The following is a 21,874-nucleotide window of genomic DNA, read 5'->3' as shown; positions in this document are numbered from 1 at the left end:
TATTTCATTTTGTCACAAAAATATTTTTTCCTCCCAAGGTTATGTGACTCAAGAGTCAAGGTGGTTAATTGTTCAGTCATGTTTCATCATTTGGAAACTGGGTTTTTGGGACTTTTTACATTAAATTGCAAAATATATAGTGTTTTTTTTTTCTTTTTTGAATCTCTATTGCTTCAATAAAACCAAATATAGGTACAATATTCATCGTGTACCACAAGATACTTAACAAGATATATCAATATTCATCGTAATGAAGATAAAGTACAGTACATCATTAAATACATAACAAATAAAAGTAAGTCTCAACTTAGTTCAAAATTAGTAAACGGTCTCCATTTTTTATAATGTAGCATCTCCTTGCCCTTTTTAAAAGCAATAAACTTTTCAACATTTTCAACAAATTTCAACTCATTTATGAATAAAGCTAACAAAAGTTGTCCTTCTTGACATTTTGTTCTGAAAATGAAGTATTTTGCAAATAAAATTATTGTGTTTGAGAGATGTTGAAACTTACTTGGAACACCAAAACATATATATCAATATTTGAAAATTTGTGACAATTTATATTGTGGAAATTCAACGAAGTATTTACATCCGTCCAAAATTTAGAAACAATAGGGCATAAACAGAATAAGTGTATCAAAGTTTGTGGTTCAGTTAAAATGGTGAATTCTTCACACCTACATGTATCTTAAATAAACAATCATTAATTAGTTGATATACAACAGTGAATAAACTTATACTGGAACATTCTGATTTTTTAATCCAAAGTAACCCAATAGTCAAAAATCTATTTTGCCATTGGATAAAAAAACTTACATGTAGATCTACATTTAGATCATCAGACCATTTTTCACACTGCTTGGTTTCTGATATATCTAAACTTTTTTTTGTATAAGTTTTCAATAGCAGGATTTTTAGTCACCTTCTTAAAACCTAGTGTTTTTTTTTTTTGTGTAGAAAATTTGGAAACTTTTCAATGTTTCATTATTTTGAGACTGGATTTGCTTTTTAAACGGGAATATCATAAATGTTGACTTTTTAATAAAAATGCAAAAATTACGTTGTTTATTTTTATTTTATTTTTTTATCATGTTTCATTATTTGGAGACTGGATTTGCTTTTGAAAGGGGAATATCTTAAATGTTGATTTTTTTATTATAATGCAAGAACTATGTTGCTTATTTTTTATATATTTTTTCCACTCTTGTAAGAATATACATGACAATTCAGAGGAAAGAATATTTCATTTCCAGATGGGTCTAAGTCCTGTATTTATGATTTTATTTCTATTTCATTAATTTTGATTTTTTTTTTTCTTCATTTTATTTCCTTTTCTTTTTTCGTTAGGGGTGCAGGTTGTTTTAAACTGGAAAATGGGGATGGGATTGGTACAAGTTTTTGTGTCACTTTTGTTTCTCTTGTTTTGAGTATTTGTTTGGAGCTTTGATGTCTGTTTTTGTTTGGAGCTTTGATCTGTTTTTTCCTGGTTGTCTTTTGTTTTGTTTTGAAAGAAATAGACCACTCTTTTCCTTTTCTTTTGGCTTCAACTAATAATTTGGTGCCTTTCAAGTCTATTCATGAATGGGGAGATTGGTAAGTTTGGATTGTTAAGATCTTTCCCACAAAATCTTGCTATTTTTTGTTTTGTTTCATAATAGCATGGAAGTATGTGTAAAAAATTGTGTACATTTATGTGCAGTGATTTCACTCTAGAATCTGAATTTATTTATTTTTCTTTAAAAAAGAGAGCTAAAACAGGGCATTTGTAATACAATGTATGTACATGTAAACAAATCTAAGAAATGCATTGAAAACTGAAATCTTCATTTTTATCCTTCTTGATACTTGTAATAAATTGCATACAATGCTACATGTACATACATATTTTACACTTGGCTCATCCCTCCTAAAAAAATTGTAATCAAATGTTCATTGTCTCTAAAATCAAAAGCTACGTAACAAATTGTTGAAACAATAGAATACATAAGGCATTGGTGAAACAATCAAATACATCAGAAAATAGCACATACACAAAGTACAAAAGGAATGATAACTTTCACATATAAAAAAGACCCCCGTACATACATGTATACAATACTAAAGTTGAAAAAGAGCTTGTAATTTATATCAGAAAACAAAGTAATACATTAGAAATTACAAAAAAAAATACTTTAAACAAATTCATTAGGGAAATTATCTACATGATGCTGTTTTGATGCCAACTAAATTATATAAATCATCTATCATGATCACCTTCATTTGGCAAAAAAAAAGAGGCGAGTAATTGTTATTTTGCATAATTAATTAGAATTAATTAGAAGAAATTATTTTACACATATCAAGAAGAAAAATTACAAATTGACATGATTTATCATCAATTGAGCTTTCTTTCACCTTTCCATTGATACCTAAATTACTTCAAAGGGCTAAAAAACAAAGAAGTTAGAGCCTGTTGAAGACTTGGGTTCAAAATGGTCACAAAAATCGGTTCTGTATTCCATTGACTTTTAATACTGCAAGACAATGACCACAAATTTGGATGAGTATGCGTGACTTTAAGGACGTTCCACAGTTATGTTTGTGCGCATTATGATCTGCGCATAGTTTACACTCTGCGCGCTGACGTCACAATGGATGAACATGTGGTTAATAAGCTGCGGGTATGAAATGATTTTTCTCATCTTCTGCACTTTAACTGTAGATCCGATGCGTTATTTTATGAAGCTAAAAACGGAATTATTCCATGGACCATTCAAAAAAAGATTCTCTACAATTTCAAAATACTTTACTCTGCAGTGCTGCCAAGAATCACGAATATTACCCCGAATTTGAATAAATGGTAGAGTGGTTTTGATTTTTTCTTCACATATATACTAAGCATTCGGCGCATTTTTTGTGTTTTAAAAATCACATTTGCTCTAATAAAAATGCTGATACTTTAAAAACAAGCACATGAACCTCTATTTTTTAATGTTTGTACCTCATAGGTATACCTTCCTCTACAACTCTGCAAATTTTGGTGAAAATGACATGGATTTTGAATAAAGTGCAGCATTTATTGTACGTTTGTAGTTTGTTACTGAAATTTTACATTTTTCAGATTGGGATTTTGTTATCTTTTACGCCATGTTTAAGAACTGACAGTGCTGCTAAACTTAAAATTGCAAACAAATAGCAATATAAATAGATTTTCCTTTCTAACGATACAATTATTAACTCTCTTGCGAAATTTGATGATTTTTTCATGTATTTTGACTGAGAAATAGAGGTTTAAACTCATTGTAGTAATCTCGGGCGGTCTAAAAATGCCAAATTCTTTTGAATGCGCAATTCTTAAGAACGTCAATTTGGGTGAACTTTGAAGCTCTATAGCAAAAAATCAAGCACATGGACCTATGTTAATTTTTGCATATTTCGAATATTAAGGTTTTAAAGTATCTATGTGCAAAGTTTGGTGAAAATGTCATGGATTTCACTTTAACTGTGGAACGTCCTTAACTGGAATAACTTTATAATCAGAAAATAATAGTTCTTTGTATCATTTGAAAGGTCTCTTTAAGAGCTTTCAAATGATACCAAATTAATTGATATTTGATGATCTTCATTTTTTTGTCACATTACGTTGCGTAACTTATGTAACATGCCCTATCTTGAAAAAGACATCCTTTTTACTAGACCAAAAGCTTCAGTCTCTGTTATGTTGGTTGTTCCGCTGAACTCCATTGGCCACTCACCAAATACAGAGACCGAAGTTCTAGCTCGATCTGTAAAGGCCGGGACTCAATGGCCATATGTTTATGTATTAAGTTTGGATAAAACAGGGAAGTGAAGTTGCGCGACAGCCGAAGTCACTGTTTTTTCTCCTTTTAAGATTATTTCTCCCCGTTTTGGTGAATATCAGGCCAAAACGGAATAATCTTTATTTTGGTAGTTCTTTTATATATTTTTATGAAATAAAGACAAAAATCGATGAGCCCTGTCGGGGGGATTTTGCATTGTTAACCCCCTAATGGTGGCTGCACAATAGCGAGCCGTCTGTGTACGAGGAGAAATTAAAAAAAATTTAAATGTTAAAAAACTCCCCGAAAGGCGAAACGGACGGCTGCCAGCTGTCTACCTTTTTACGTGTTTTTAGGTCGCGCATGGTGATGATGGTATCCACTCGTCAATGTAAGTGCCCCCCCCCCCCCCCCCGGCTCTAAGTCTAAGCCTTATTAAGTTAGACTTAGAGGCTTTACTAATTTGGACCAAATGTGGATTAAATCTGGATTTAGATTTGGATCTAAAATTAAAATAGATCTAGACTCGGCCTATACAGTATCATGTAATGCCTAATATCATATGCCAATGGCAGTAAATAAATGGCTAAAAATGGGAAGTAGACTTCTAATCTAAGAGTAAGACTAAGTTCTATATCGGACGAACTGATGATAGCCTAGACCAAATGATAGTAGACGAGTTGGCAATTGGACGAATTGGCATTTGATCTTAGTTACATTAGACCAAATGAAAATAAACCCCGAACCCATGGCTTTATTAAAGTTTAAGTTATACCGGTAAACCGTACCCGCACTCATGTACTCACTCCCGCAACGCCAACGGCGCAAGGGCCAGGTATGGCCAGAGACCTGTGGGGACCGCGCCCCCAACTCTGTGGCTGTGACTCTGCTCTGTGGCGGAGGCGGCGACCTAAATCCCACCGTTTCGTATCAATGCCTGACTAAATACCAATTTAACATATAACAAGAAACTCACCTCACCTCAATGAGTAGTATATATTCAACGTCTTGATTAGTCCAGCAAAAGCCTATTGTACATTTGTATGAGGAGACTTTACAGTTCCCGGACTGTTCCCAGTTTTTAAGGCCGGTGGTTTTCACTGAAAGTCTATACCGGCGATAGGCGCCATGCATGCAATACGTGTAATAGTCTATTTAAAAGACCTAAACTACAATTATTGTATTTTCTATTTTGACCTGCATGTGGCTAGGCTATATAGGCTCGGGCGGGGCTCTGGATGTTGTATACATGGAGGGTGGGGGGGGGGGGCGCTGGTTGTGGGGGGGGGGTGCTATTTGGGAAGGGATGGAGTGCATTTCTGACGATTCCAAACTCGCATCAATTTTGCGAATAAGAATTTGGGACCGTTCAAATAGCAAGGTCAGGCTATAGCTACATTTTCAGTATTTTTTTATTCCCTATTTTTGGCCAAAAATTTCCCACATTAGGCTACTATAGTCCCTTTAAAGAGCTATGTATCTATATAGGCCTATACACTTCTTTTAAAGAAGAAGACAAAGAAAAACAGTGAAAGAATGTGATGATGCATTTCTAAAGGTCAATTAAGTCCGCGGCCCGGGTCGATCCACCCAAAAATTTTGAAAAAATTATAAATCAAACAAGCAGCACTGAAAATTTGATCAAAATTAGATGTAAAATAACTATGTCATTTCAAAGTTTGACTTATTTTTCACAAAACAGTTTTATGCACGCCTCACCAATAGAGATTAGATGATGTCCCTCATATAGGCTTTTGTTTTTGTTTAAATGTTTGAAATATACACTTTGACACTTTAAGTACAAACTTGACTGACCATTTTGTTTCTCATGACAATGATCGAGGAGAAAATCAAAATATTACACATTTCATGTAATAAAATCAAAAGCAAAAAAATGATAATAAAAAAGTAATGAGTTTGTGATGTCATCAGTCCCCATACTATCCAGGATGTGAATAACTGTTATATAGAATTAAGCGAAATTTTGAAATGAAAGAAAGAAAGGAAGGAAAGAAGGTCAGATGCATGGAAAGAAAAAAGGGAAAGAAAGGAAGGAAGGATTAAGGAAGGAAGGAAGGAATTAAGGAAGGAAGTAAAGAAGGTCAGAAGGAAAGAAAGAAACCCTTGAGTGCTATGATGAGTGTGGTCCAGGGTTCATAAATGCCGATCCCCGAACTTCTCGAGATCCATCAAAAACAAGTTGATTTTAAAAAAAGAAGAAAAAAAATCGAACAAGTATAACACTGAAAATTTCATCAAATCGGATGTAAAATAAGACAGTTATAACATTCTTAAGTTTCGCTTAGTTTCACAAAATAGGATATGCACATCCTGGTCGTTATGCAAATGAGGGAACTGATGACATCACTCACTAGCTCACCATATTTTTTTTTGCATTTTTTCATATGAAATATGAAAAATTATAATTTATTGTCCTAAATGTGAAAGTTTTACTTTCTTCCTAAACATTTGAAATTACCATTGTTTAACATTTCATGGGATGGTTCATATTGGTCCTTAGTATTGTAAAATCTGTAAAAATCAAAACATTGTCTAGACCTCTAATTCAAACAATAAAAAACAAAAGAAGTATAGTGAGTGAGGATCATCATCGATTCTGTCATTTTCATGTGACTAAATCGTGCGCATAACTATAAATGTAGCAAAACTTAAAAATGTCTCAACTTTTTTTTTACATCCGATTTAGATGAATTTTTTAGCATTATATTGATCAAAATCAACATTTTTCTAAGGTCGACTTGCCCTTTAAAGATCGAGATTCAGCCATTTTCGGGGCTAGTAGCCTAATCGTATATATAATTATACGCAGTGGCGTAAAAATGAAGGGCAAACATAATTATGGCAAATTTGCATGGGAAAATTTCTGAAAAGTCCCGAGAGCTAGCGAAGCAAGCAACTGTACGTATTGGTCTAAAGCTTTTGAAAATGAAATTCTAATCATTAGAGATTTTGACATTATGTTTAGCACCTAATATAGTATTTCATCATTTTCCTTTCTTTGACTTTTAATTTATCTCCATTATTTCCCGTTCCTTTATGACCCCCCGGTCCCTTCTGAGTGCGGAATTTCGGAATGGTTCTTCTCACATTATTGTAGCCCTAATAGGGCCAATCCCTTTCCGTTTCCATATCACCTCTTTAATATTCTTTCTTATCCTTTTCCTTTCCTTTCTTTCCCTTTTCCTTTCTTTTTCCCTTATCCCCTTTTTTGCATTTTCATCACGCGCGGCAAAATCCTCTGAGGGGTGGGGGGCATGATCGATCGATCGATGCACGCGGGGCGCCCATATCATGCACATACACAACAACGAAAAAAGAGAAACTGGAATTAAGAAAGGGAGAAAGTAAGAAAGTAAGTAAGAAAGAAATACATTAAAGTAGAAGGACGAGTGTAAAATCAAGGCAGGGAATGCTGGAACCGGGGCCGGCGGGGCTGCCGGACATCTCTCCGGACAAGTACTGAAAAATTGCCATCGTTATAATTATACTAGCACATAATTGCTAAGTCTGAAAAGTAGTCTAAGAAAACTTTATCGTTTGTGTACGAGAAAATCCTGTTCTGTGTCCCACAAATCCTGCTGCAACAGACCTATTTTATGTAATATAATTCATTTTATGTAATATTATAATTGTATATAACATGTCAAAGATGCCTCCTGATACCAAAGCGCGACAAATTGCTGTTATGGGATTCCGATCAGTCGGTAAGTTAAAGAAAATTAGTTGCTGTTTAATACTGTTGAGTGTTGTTAGTGTGATCTGACTCCGAGTGCTGTGCATCTGAACTAGTGGCATTCGTGCAGGCTGTGCTGTGCAGCGTAGTGTTGTGAACTTTGGTGGTGTTAGCTTGGCCGTGGCTGCATAATTTGGCACCGGTGGCAGGGCTAATGCAGTGTATGTAGGCGGTACAAGTGCAGGGCAGTGTTTCAGGAGTACCTTTACTAAAATAAAACTAATTAAAAGGGAAAGATTGGACATTTCAGCGATTTTTTTAAATGCTCCCAAACGGCCAAACGCCCAATAAAAATTGCTCATGGGGAAGGACGCCCACTATAGCGTTGTCGTTGAGTAAGTAAACCATCGCACATCGGCACGCAGCTGTGTATAAAACATGGGGAAGTGAGATAGGGGATTGAGAGAGGGCTCAAGGCGAAATCAAGGCATATGGGGATGTGCCGCAGGAATGGGTTGCTTATTAATTTTGGTCTGGAAGAAATCCCTAAACATGATGGGGTATGGTTTTATATGCTGGAAAATCCCTAAACACGGCCCCAATGTTTAGATACTGGCCTTAAACTTGGGTCCATGGCCCAATTTTTAGTCTGGCCTTAAACATGGGTCCATATTCTCCAATTTTGGGTGATTTAATTTTAACCTTTTTTTTTGCTTGTCAAATTTCAATAAATCCTTGATAATGGGGCATACAGTATGGGCATAGACAGCTGGCAGCCGTCTGTTTTCGTGGAGTTTTTTAAACATTTTTTCTAATTTCTCCTCGTACACAGACGGCTCGCTATCGTGCAGCCACCATTAGGGGACTTACAAAGCAAAATCCCCCCGTCGGGGCTCTTCAATTTTTGTCTTTAATGAATCAAACTTATGAAAATTAATGCGACCGAAATGCAAATTAATATTCCCTCTTGGCATTAATTGCCAAAAAAACACGGGGAAAATCAAGTTAAAAGGAACAAAAACAGTGACTTACCTCGGCTGTCGCGCAACTTCACTGCCCTGTTTTATCCGAACTTAATACACATAAACATATGGCCATTAGTCCCCTGTACACATCGCGCTAGAACTTCGGTCTCTGTATTTGCTGAGTGAAGCCAACAGAGTTCAGCTGAATAACCAACATAACCAACATAACATAGACCGAAGCTTTTGGTCTAATATGGGCATAGCCTTGAGGACTCTGTGATGATATTTTTTAATATTTTGACATATACTTTTTCATCACGAAGCCTTGAAACCCTCCCCAAAAAGCAGAATATGTAAACATGGATGGATTTCCCTAGGAAATCCATCTTTAAACCTACAGATCACATAAATTTGTTGCATTTTATTTATCTATACAACCTTCATAGCCTAATGCGTATGAAGACCTGGATGAAAAAATGTTAGTATAAATATGAAAAATGAGAGATTTCATACCATATGGTAGTGGATCGTATTACCGAACACTTTTCATGAATTCAATCATATCAAACACATTATTCTCATAAAATTCACCAAACTTTCACCATGAATACACAATTACCTACAAAATATAAATATGTAAAAATTTGGCCGAAATCGTTTTTCCTATTTACGATATTAGCTTCCAATCGGACCCCTCTTCGCATGTGAAATATTTTGGTCACTTGAAAAAGGTATCGTATTACCGAACGTGTGTTTTCTATGGGAAAAGTTGAGAAAACAACAAAGTCACTGATGCGCTATTTTGACCATATTTTATTGTTTTTCGAATATTAAGACTTTGAAATTGTGTTTTTGACAATTTTTCATCATCTTTCTATTCAAGTTCTCTTTGAAAGGATGTTGCAAAATTTTGAGCGTATGGAATTATTTTCTGATGCTCATGATGCGCACGTTCGGTAATACAAGGCCTGTCGGTAATACAATCACTCACTTTACCGATCTCATGTAGATTCCTTGATCCATTTGTAAACACCGCAAATACAATAGGCTTGACCCTTGAACCACTTCGTTATGACGTAGCTTCGATAAGCGACGTTACAAAATGCCGTTTTGAAGAACAATTTATAGATAAAAATTTTCATTTAACAAATAATAAAATTTGAAACTTGATTATAAGTATTTATTATATTATAACAACCTTCAGCTGCACATTCCCATCCAAACTAAATACAAGTAAAATTCCCCACTTTCCCTTTTTCTTTCTGACTGGAAGCCTATGAACTTAACATGCCAGATGGGGCGAATGAGCCCAAGCCCCCCCCCCCCCCTCTGGATTAAAATTTAATTAACACTGTATGGTTACATCTGTTAAAACAGTAAAATGCAGTGTAGACATCTCTACACTTGCTTACATGTATGTACACAAAATATGTCCATTCCCAATAGAGCATGTAGAAACATAGATAACTGTGACAATTGAAAACACAATCTGACAATCATTTGTTTCATGATATTGGATAGGATGAATAAATAAATCCTTAAAGGAGAATGAAAGCTTTGGAACAAGATAGCTTGTGTGAAAACAGAAAAATCAAAGAAACAGATCAACGAAACTTCGAAAGATTTATAAAAATCAGAAAAATGATGAGCATTGGAATATTGTGATCAGTAATGCTATAGAGATCTTCACATTGGCAATGTGACAAAGATGTGTGATGTCACTTGTGAACAACTCTCCCCATTACTTTAGTATATATTTCACTTATAGGTAAACTGCCTCTTTTATCACATCTATCAGTAGATCTTGTGTTCTTTCTATGGGAGGGCATATAATACAGATTTTTAAAGAATCATGGATAAAGAGTTTGTGTCACCATAAGAAAAAGCAAAAAGAGACATTTTTTTTACAGTCCATCAAAGGGAAAGTTGTTCACATGTGACATCACCACTGAACTGAAAATACGTGTCCCTATTCCCAACATACACAAAGCCGTGCGGCAACTAAGAGCATTGGCTTCACGCTCGACTGAGCGCACCGCCATTTTGCTAGGTCAATACTGGCTGGTCGACAAACGCTGCATGTATGCAGATAAGAGAAAGGAACGCAAAGAAAGTGTTCCTTGTGCTGTTTAAAGTTTAAGTTTGCTTTGTTACATCATGAACTATATATTATTGAATACTTTCATAACTGAAAATGTTGATTTAGTCACATTTTTGTATTCATGTACAGACATGAAATCATAAAAAGCTCGACCTTTTTCACGCGCACACTGACAAAGAAAGGACCCACAACAAATTTGCTTTCTGAGTAGGCCTACAATTTGAACAATGAAGGCCTACTAGCTGGTTGCATTTCAAAAAATTATTTTAACGATTAGAAATCATGTCCCTTTTCTCTAGCTTTTTTTAAACCTCCCTTCTCATTCAACTATTCCTCTCATTTTCTCTGATCTTCCTCTTATCTGTCCATCTCTCTTATCCTCCCTTTTCTCCATCCCCTTCTATTTCTTCCATTTCTACTTTCATGCCCCTCTCTCTCTTATTTCTCCCCTTTATCATCTCGATCTCCCTCTTTATTATTTTCCTTTCTCTGTCATTTCTTTCTGATTTTCCTCTTCTTTCTCATCTCTCTCTTACCTTCCCTTTCTCTCTATCCCCCTTATATCTCTCTTTTATTTCCTCTTATATCCCATCTCCCTTATATCGAGCCCTCTTAATTATCTCCCTCTCGTCTCGCCTTTCTCTCCTCACCTCTTTCTCATCCCTCGCCATTTCCCCCTTTTTCTCTTTCTCTTTGATCTTCCTCTTCTTTCCATCTCTTCTCGTTGATCGTCTGTTTCTTTTTTTCTCTCTCCATCTTTTTACCATTTTGCCGTTCTCATTTCAACTTTCTCTATATAAATTTTGAGTAAATATTCCCTTCCCTCCCTCTCATACTGTTCAATCACACATTCAGGGTGAAAAATTGAATAGAAGTTTGAGGACAAGAAGGTTGTTACTTTTAAATGAAGCCTTCAAAGTTGGACCTTCGTGTGCTCAGTCATGAAATATGTACTAAGTACAGTGTATATAAAAATGGGCACAATAGAATTTTAATTCTTATGAAATTTAATTTGGAAGAGCATGGATGTTGCACGACATGTATGCTTACATATATACATCAATACATCTTTACATAAAGGAATGGGTGATGGATAAACAAAACCAAGTCAACTCTAACAAGTTTACTAATACAAATAAGAGCATGCACAAATCAGAAAAGCATAGCAATGGTAAAAAAAATTGGTAATTCCATTTAAAAAGTTGTGGCACTTTAAATTTTGCTTATTTTCACATACCAGTTATATGCATATCCTGGTCAGTATGAAATATTCCTCATGTCAAAAATTGCACAACAAGACCACTACCTCTTGTCAAATATTTTAACCCCTTTTTTTAAAGTACATGAATTACCAGGTCCCAGTACATTGTGCATATAGAAATATGTTTGTACATGATTGGCTTAAAGCTAAATGATAGTAGTTGCAGTAAACACTGATTTCGTGAGAAAGTCTGTAAAACCAAGGTTAAATATAACTATATCATCGTGGATCTAGATCTGGTACAGTTACATAAACTGAACTCTGTGAAATCATAAAATCTAAGCTGAAAAACGATCACACTGAAGATCGCCAACACAGATAGGCACACGTGGGACAGTATATTATTATTGCTGGAATAAAGACCCGACGGAAGTGCCCGAATCCGCGCTTATTTTGCTTATTTCTCAGCAATTACACAATTTCTTCCAGAATCCTTTGGCACATATTTTTTATTCATACAAACCGACACTTGGGTGGTCATTATATTGGATTCTGTAAAAAGTCATTTTGAGATCGTTACCAAAACTGGCATTTACCTTTAATTACATTAAAATACAACTTTGCCACACTAAGTACATCAGTATTAATTTCATATTTATAGAGAAAACATATTGCATCTTGCACATACTTTCAATTGCCTTAATGAAAAGAAGGAAGCTGAAGTAGCAAGAACATTCCTGAGTTAATGAATTGCACCCATACACACACATTGGATTGGCAATGGCAAAGAATATTTTTTTTAAAGCAAGCAAGCAGTGACAACAAATCAATGAATACAAATGTAATTGCACAATTCTGAGTTAAATCTATAAAATATTTGCACGTACTGGCACAAGTATAAACCACAGATGGACTGCAGATTTCCTGTATAATTGCATTCAATTTATCAAGTACCTTTACAGTGGAAAAGGTCCACCAATAATTGCACACTCTTGGCAAGGGAGTACTCACTGAATTAAGAGAAATTATAAACAAAATCTGCACAGTCCATTGTTTAAGTGCCTTCATGCCCTTAGTCATTTCATTTAGGACACAGTTTATGTACATTAAGTGATGGTTTGACAGAGGCCAAGAAATATCCTTTGTCACGAAGTATTACTAAAAAAAAAATGATACGGCAAGGTATAGTGCTTACACTGTAATATACACATATGAACACATTTCCAGTTAGGGCAAAGGGCAATTCATGAGTGTTCATTACTTTAAAAATGTAGACACCATCCAATTAAAATTGTGACTTTTACCAAATATTATTGGACGATTGTACATAAAATGCACTTGTAAGTGTAACAGACCTGACATGACATGTCATGGGAATGTCACATCCATTTTGTCTACAATTGTTCTCTACAATTTTGTAAAATTCATAATGCATATTTAAATAGTCAAATAATCTCAGCAAGAACTATTTGAAAATTGTAAAATTCCAGAGTGTGATATGCTTTGAAATTAATGTCATGTCAGTTATGCAAGAATTACCCAGATACATGTATGTATGTAATGAAATAAATAGTTTTCTCAAGTTATTCAATTAATAAGGCTATAAAGTCCTACGTACCTTAAGGCAAGAATCCCTTCATTAGTTTATTCCTTAAAAAAAAAAGAAGCAATATATTCAACCTGGTAATTGGCTACAGAACTACAGTGCAAGAAATTTCTGCTATCTTATCACACCCATGCAGAAGTCATTTTGAAAGATACATTTGAAGATCTTCCTATATAAATACTGATTGCATACACTAAACAACCAAAGTAAGATTCTTCACATTTCCCCAAATTTATAAAATACACAGTTCTTATTTCATCGGTGAAGAAAAGTGTCAGTTATAAATGCATATTGAATTATGAATACGAACATATATTATAGTTATTAAATCAATGAACTGTCCCGCTCCATGGACAGAAGAGCACAAAATAACAGTGAATTTATAAAAAAAAATCAAACTAGAGTTTGGCTATTACTTCTCATGAATAACGGTCTGTGGACGAGGGGTGCACTTTCATGTCAAAATGGATACCATGCTTTTTTTATTACTTTCTTCCACGGCACGTTATCGAACGATTGACCTAGCAAAATGGCGGCGGTCACGTGACTTATCGAGTTCGCCGGTGATGTTTTGCTTGGGTGAACACGACTTCCACGTATTTCCAGTTCAGTGGACATCACACATCCTTGTCGCATTGCCAATTAGAGGATCTCCATAGCATAATAGTGATTGCAATATTCAAATGCTCATAACTTTCTTTATATTATTTTTCTGATTTTTCTCAAACTTTCTTTGTTCTTTATATTCTCTGATTTTTCTGTTTCAACACAAGCCTACTTGTTCCAAAGTTTTCATTCCCCTTTAAATAACAGTAGTAAATGTTCACTGATTGTCAAACCAACTGAATTAATTTACTTTGAATATAGCAACGTGCAACAGAACATGGTTTTTAACCAAGGGGCCTCATTTGCCCCATTTTGATGGGGTTAACAAGGCCCCCTCGCATTAATGTCAAATGCTCATTGATATATGCAAATGAGATTGATTAGTTCTCATATTTCTATTGGATAATATATGTCTAAGTCCTGTAGACCTAATATTTGACATCTGTTCATGTTTCTACTGCTACATGTATTTGCTAAAAAGATATGATTGGAATTATGAAAAAGGGGGCTTATTTACCCCAATCTTCCCTATTTGTGGTACATTTAGATCTTAATATGAAAGAGTGCCATATGTACCCTCCACAAAAAACAACACAAGGATGTTATTCGCATACCATATTGTAATTTGTGTTACTAACCAAAATGGGCAAAAATCACGTTATTTAAGTATAATGTACTAACTCCCTTTTTCATTTCACACTTTTTTAAACCTTATTTTTAGCATTTTTGCCCAATGAATGTCCAAGTTCACCATTTGTAAATGTCAATATCAAACTACATACATGCATTAAAAAAAAATAGTTCCTTAAATTACATTTAAGCGTAAAATTTGATTGATACTTAAGATAAGATTCAATATCTTCAGGATGTATTCTTATGGTCTGGCAGTCTTAAACTTGAGTGAGAAATTTATACTCCCACTTAATGCTAATGACATGATTAATCACTGCAATTTATATCACATTTCTGTAACGTCAGTGCACTGCCAACCTAATGGCACTATGGCAGAGTACACTGTACTTTGGAAATCTTTTTTAGCAGTGACAAATTAAAAAAAAAAGAACTAATTGACAGATAATGATATTAATTTGACCAGCTGGTTGATATATTTAACAGTCAAAGAAAATATTTTAATTACCTCCCTGTTGTGGCTAGCTATTTACCAATCACACTATAGTATCTCAATATGATTTGTTGTAATACATGTACTGTACATGTATGTAACTGAATATTAAAGGGATGGTCCGGGCTGAAAGTATTTAATATAGTCGAATTCACTGAGCAAATTGCTGAAAATTTCATCAAAATCGGATAACAAATAACAAAAGTTATTGAATTTTAAAGTTTATCAATATGTTGTGAAAACAGTGGTCATGAATATTCATTAGATGGGCTGATGATGTCACATCCCCACATGTTCTTTTGTATTTTATTATATGAAATTAGGTTTATTCAAATTTTTTTCTTCCAAGAACTAGAAAAATTGGATTGACAACTGATTTAGTGCATTAGATATTTATTGCTGCAACTTATTTCATTATAAGGGAGACATATTATTCACACAAGTATGAAATAATGAAAAAATTATGATTTTTATGTAATAACATAAGAAAACGGAAAGTGGGGATGTGACATTATCAGCCCACCTAATGAATATTTATGATGACTGTTTTCACAAAATATTGCTAAACTTTAAACTTTGAATCAATAACATTATCATTTGTTATCCGATTTTGATGAAATTTGCGGCATTTTGCTCAGTGAATTCTCTATGTATTAAGATATAAATATTTTCAGCCTGGACCATCCCTTTAAGGCTTACTATTTTGTAACTTCTCACCTTCATATTAACAAACAAGCCTTCTTCATTTATTGCCACAAACAATTTAGAAATTCACTTCTGTCTGCATGATAGAATGAGGATGGGTGCTTACAATCACAAATAATTAAAATGTAATTTGTATCATCATAATAACACCAGTTGCACTCTCAAAGGGTGTAAACAGTGGCATACCTGGGAGTCTTGAAAAGAGGGGCAACATTTTCCTACAATAAAAAAAGTTGAATGTCATGCACATTGCAGTAGCACTTTCCCATTAAAAAATTCTGACAATAAAAAAAGAGGACAAAGGTCACCACAGTTTCCAAAACAAACCATCCAAATGAATTCTTAAAACTTTTGAAAGCAAAAAAATGTCATCAAAATTTTGTCAGGAGGGAGTGCCTCCTGCCCCCATCATGTACGCTTGAACTTGCCGGCGGGCATTATTTGTAGAGAACTGGGGGGGGGGGGTGTTTCACAAAGATTTAAGTATGACTTAAATCGCTCTTTAAAAATGCTGATGTGTATCTGATTTGCAATGCACAATACGCAGTAGTGCACGTCCTCTTTGCATGATCTGACCAATGCGGTTATGCCTTTTATACTGTACGCAGCTAGGCATTTAAGTCATAAGTACTAATAAATCTTTGTGAAACACCTCCCAGCATTCATTTATTCACTTACATGTATGACTTGGGATGAGATCTTAACATTTAAATTCAAACAAAAATCTTATGATCCTCAGCATTATAGTTATACTAAAGCCATTCTTATAAAAAACTTTCTTTGCATTTCATTCTTACAGGGAAATCTTCACTGACAATTCAGTTTGTAGAAAAACAGTTTGTCGATTTCTACGACCCCACAATTGAAAACAGTAAGTACAAAATTTTTAGATTTCTATTTTCCTGTTTGCTTGTTTCTTTGTTTCAAAATGAAAAAAAGTGCTGTGAGTCACTTTTCTATAAACTTGTACAGGGACATGTAGGCCTACCATTTAAAAAAAAAACCCTGCCAAAAGAAGTTTGAATGGGATAGGAATCAAAGTACGGTCGTATGTTTGGCCAGTCAGGCCGTTGCAAATCTTAACTAATTGAACTAACTTCAAATCTTCAGTTTTCACCAAATGCTCATAAGATTTTAGAGACACATTGGAGTGAAGACATGCATGCCATACGCAACTCAGTATTAAAGTGCGACTCTAAGTCATACGTAAATCTTTATGAAACACCCCCAGGACTTGTACTTCTTTCTTATATTTCACCCAAGTATCACTGAACATCTTTCACGTGACCAAGGTCAAAGGTCATTTAGGGTCTAGGAACTAAGATTATGTTGGCGGAACCAAAAAGAAATTGTAAACAAGGTTAAGTTTTTAAAAATAATTCTGGTTTTCTGATGTGCTTCTTTGGAAATTCAAATTTTCTTGAAAACTTGTGTCTGTGCTGTAGTTGATGCACATTTTATGCAAGACTATTTTTTTCATTTAGGTTTTGTTTTAGGATAAATGAAATAAATAGTGCAGATAGAATCAGAATGTAATTTATTAAGATACAAAAAGAACAATGTTTAGTCATTTGTACACCTTGAAAATTGAAATTAAATTAAGTATGCATCTGCAATGCACGTTTTAGAAAATTGAAATTGTAGTGTAATAGACATGCATGACCATGGAGGAAGAAGTACATGTATCATCGGTGGTTTATCTGAAAATACATGGAGAAATTTGTGCTGAATTCAGGAGTCATGGGCATTGCCTCACCATAGCCATATTCATGTATTTAACAGAATTGGACCATTATCAGCACCTTTGAGTCTTCCAGTCTTGCATAATTTAGAGCATCCCATAGCTGGCAAGGTGATGATCTGAGAATATATGGGATGTGCAGATGGGGGGGGGGGGGGGCTGAGTGTGAGAGGCTAACAAATTGCCCATGCTGTGACTGTGGCAGATACTGTGCATTATATTAATAAATTGGATCTGTGGGGACGATTCACAATCTAATTACTGAAATGTCCGTGCCAGAGCTGTTGAAGTTTTCCTCTTGATTGAATCCATCCTATGATGTCATCCTTCGCAATAAATGAATCTGAGTGTCGTAGACAGATGTATTCACAAGAGACTATTTGGATGTTCACAAATTTATAAATATATGATCATGATGATGATGATGATTATAGGGTGGATGATAATGATAATGATAATGATGGTGATGATGATAATGATGTCAATATTGATAATGATAACTTCAACATTGATATTTTAAAATAAAATGATACCATTTATTGTTATTTTAACAATTATAATGATAATGATTCTAGTAATTGTAAGTATGATGATGATCACATTGAGGTAGTACATATTAGTACGTGCTCAGCAGTACATGTAGTAGTAGTAGTAGTAGTAGTAGTAGTAGTAGTAGTAGTAGTAGTAGTAGTAGTAGTAGTAGTAGCAGCAGCAGCAGCAGCAGCAGCAACAACAACAGCAGCAGCAGTAGTAATAGTAGTAGTAGTAGCAGCAGCAGCAGTAGTAGTCGGAGTAGTAGTGGTAGTAGTAGGAGGAGCAGTAGAAGTAGTAGTAGCTTGCAATATGGGTCTCTTTCTGACTTCAGCAGCACCAGATTACACTGTACCGTATTCCCATGGTAGGTTCAGGCAATGGGGTTTTACCTTCACTGTTTTGGGGGGAGGCAGAGGGAGGAAAAATATTAGGGGGAAAGGCTTGAGACATGGATATCAGAAGTTGGAAGGATGCAACATTTCATGTTTTCCTTGGCATTAGATGTTGAAACTTGACACATTTTCAATGCTTGCCCCTGACCCAATTTTCCCATGGCCCTATGCCACTGCCTAGACTCCCATTCATCCAATCCTACTCTGTCTAATTAAGTTCAAGTGTGAAGTGATTCTCCTTGTATGTCCCACTTGCTGATGATATAAAATCATCGATATCCCAGTACATATAGGAGGCTTCATGTTCTATCAAACCTAACCCTAACTAAAACCTAGCTTGATAAGTAAGCATCACACATTTACATGTAGGATTGACTGCAGTAATTATTGGTCAAGGGTATTTATGGTTCTCTAGTCTTTGAGAGCTTGCAATTCTTTGGTGCATATACACTGTAGACTATCAATTTTGAAAAATCAACAAAATACCTTAAATGGGCTCCAACATGTATGACAATCCATATTTTTCCCACTGTAAAGTGGCAAGTCTCTTTTGTAAAATGGAGTTATTAAAGTGACATTATTCAAATTCAAAGTAGTTCGTTTTAGGACATTGGCACTGACTGATGAATTTGATGCACCAATCATAAAAGTGAAGAGGGGCCATAATTACTGGATCCCAGTCTCTCCTAACACGGATTTGAAGACAAGACAATTGTTAGCCACCTACTACCCGTGCATTTCTGTGTGTAACATTGGATATATCAAAATTGAATAGGCATCACTTACAAAAGTAAAAACAATGTTATTAAGAAACAGTTGATACTGAAAATCAAAGCTGATCTGATGTGCACATGAACTCCATTGACCAACCCACAACTTCGTCATTTTAGAGAAACATTTCTTGAAAAGGTATTAGTTTTAGCATGGTAGATGGAATTACTTTCTAATCACATCTCTTCAAAAGAAAAGTGAGCATTTTAAAATAGAAATAATATATGATAAATAATAATCACAAACAATATGAGCATAATATTCTCAAATGGTATTTTTGTAGTTTACGGTAAATTTGACAAGAATTTTATTAAAAATGATTGTTTACATCAGTATGAATAAAATATGAATATTTTGCTTTAACCATGTACATACATGTACTGTATATGTCACCATAATTTATTTGGACTGATCCATATTTATAGCAATCAGCTGCACCATGAGTGTGTTTTTGAGGTACAGGAAACTATCTATTCTCCCAACTTCCTGATCTAGTTACAAGCCCATTGCAAATCTTTGGAATCAGCATGAATCTTTTCCATGACAATCTTTAATATCAAAATATATAATTTAAGCATCCTTGCTTTATATAGTATAAAGTTCAACAGAGTCTAATATAGGCCTCATGGTGTAATGGTTTTCACTCCGTCAAGCATAATGTTATTGATTCAAATCCTGTATCCCAGGGTTATAATGTAACTCTAGCATTATGATCCTCATATGGAATTTGTCTTAAGAAAAATTATTTTAAATAGAAAAAATTAATAAAACTATTAAATAATTTGCATATTCACTGAAGTAATATGAGAATCTACTTGTACCCTAAGAATGGTTCAGTCAGACAATTTGAAAGGCATTCCAAGTTTCCAACCTGAGATAAAAAATGTGTATCAGAAAGCAACAGTGAAAATTTCGCAAATTGGATAAAAAATTATAAGCATTTTAAATTTTGTATTACATGTATGCATTTCCTAAAAAAGTGAATGTGGATGAGTGGGGTAATCATACCCACGTACATGAACTTTTTCATGATATAATATTTATATTATATTGGATGGCTCAGAATGGAATATTCCAAGAGTTTGCAAAAATATTCCACGAATCGCAGATGAGTGGAATATTGGCCCTAATGACTTAATATTTCTGGTATTTCATGAAATACAGGCATCCAATATAATTTTTATCATCTATCCCACCTCCCCCCCCCCCAAAAAAAAAAAAGAGGGAGCAATTTGATTGAACAAGTCATACATAGTACATGTAGATCACTTTCACATTATGCCATCATCACTTCATAGGATCAATTTTGGTCGTCAATTTGCGACTTGCATATATTTCATTATGACGTCTTCAAGCGTAATTGTGCTCTATGCTGCGCATCTCATTGCTTTCATTGTTGTAAGCGTTGTATATTTCACGCATTCGCGCATGTGCATTAAACTGTTGAATATGCTCTCATATTCAATATTAGTAAATTTTGTACAGGAACCTATGGGATATTCGTCAGATTTCGGTCCTTTTTAGGGACACGCTCTGATACTGCACGGGCAATTGATGCAAACCAAAATACATGTTTTTAATGCATTGCCAGAACACTCTATAGATGATGATATAACATATTCTGCTTCAAGAATGTTTGCATTGATCATCAGGCTAAAAGATCTTAATACTATACAGTAGTTGTTAATAATAGAAGGGAATTATCTTTAATATACAGTAATTAACAAGAAATATTGCAGATCAATATGAAATTTATTGGAGATAAAGTGGTTATCAGCTGATTATGTCATCGTTTCTTAAAATGATGACAAATTAGATAATTCTTTGTTTGGTATTTTTCATCCAATTTGATGATTATATAATGCTCTTTTACTTTTTGAATATTTTACTCTTTTTATTTAAATCAACTTGATTTCAAGGTGGAGTATTGATTTGAAATTTGATTATCATGCAGTGCTCATTTTATTCCATTTTAAAGAATTTCATGACATGTTATGTCATTCACAGCATTTGACAAGACGTTTAAGATAAATGGACAGCAATATCAGTTGAAAATCATCGATACTGCAGGGCAAGATGAGTACTCTATCTTTCCACAATCCTTATCTGTCAACATTCATGGTTATGTCCTCGTCTATGCTGTCACATCTGCTAAAAGGTAATGATCTGACTTCCATTACATACATTTACATATATTCAAGGGAAGGAGGGTGGGGAGAGGGAGGGGTAGACGGAAGTTGGGGGAGGGGAGGGATGGTTGTAAGTGAAAAAGAGAGGGGGTGGGAGAAGGAGGAAAAGAGAAAGAGGGAGCTATCATAGAGAGCCATCTCGAGAGAAAAATATTATGAGAAAGAAAGAGAGAGGGTGTGGGAGAAGGGGATTCCGAGGTTAGAACATGAATTTCATGTAGAAGTATCAAATATTGACATTTAAACTTGCTTACATGTAGCATCATCAAGTATCTTTTTTGGACAGAAAAACCCTGGCTAGTTGCATTATGATTACAGTTTGTCATTTTGACAAATTTCAGCAACTTACGTACATGTACGTGTGTGTTGGCATATTTTCTCTTAAATTGATGTAACATAATTATATTCAGATTATGTGATTGAAAGATAATTAAAAAGCAACATTTTTTTTCATATTTACATGT

The 21,874-nt window shown here is 34.5% G+C and overlaps 1 protein-coding gene across 1 annotated transcript in view; it reads left to right on the top strand.

Annotated features, from left to right (window-relative positions):
* The first annotated feature begins 7,127 nt into the window (after positions 1-7,127).
* The window catches only part of LOC129255803 (GTP-binding protein Rheb-like), a 38,789-nt gene continuing 24,042 nt past the window's right edge, over positions 7,128-21,874 (top strand). The window contains exons 1-3 of the mRNA XM_064096603.1: positions 7,128-7,507; positions 16,583-16,654; positions 21,229-21,379. Coding sequence (XP_063952673.1) covers positions 7,444-7,507; positions 16,583-16,654; positions 21,229-21,379 — 287 coding nt within the window. The 5' untranslated portion in view covers positions 7,128-7,443. The remainder of the gene's footprint in view (positions 7,508-16,582; positions 16,655-21,228; positions 21,380-21,874) is intronic.

This window comes from Lytechinus pictus, chromosome 3 (genome assembly GCF_037042905.1).
Source record: "Lytechinus pictus isolate F3 Inbred chromosome 3, Lp3.0, whole genome shotgun sequence".
In the NCBI taxonomy this organism is placed as follows: Eukaryota; Metazoa; Echinodermata; class Echinoidea; order Temnopleuroida; family Toxopneustidae; genus Lytechinus; species Lytechinus pictus.
This window is presented reverse-complemented; position numbering and strand designations above follow the sequence as displayed.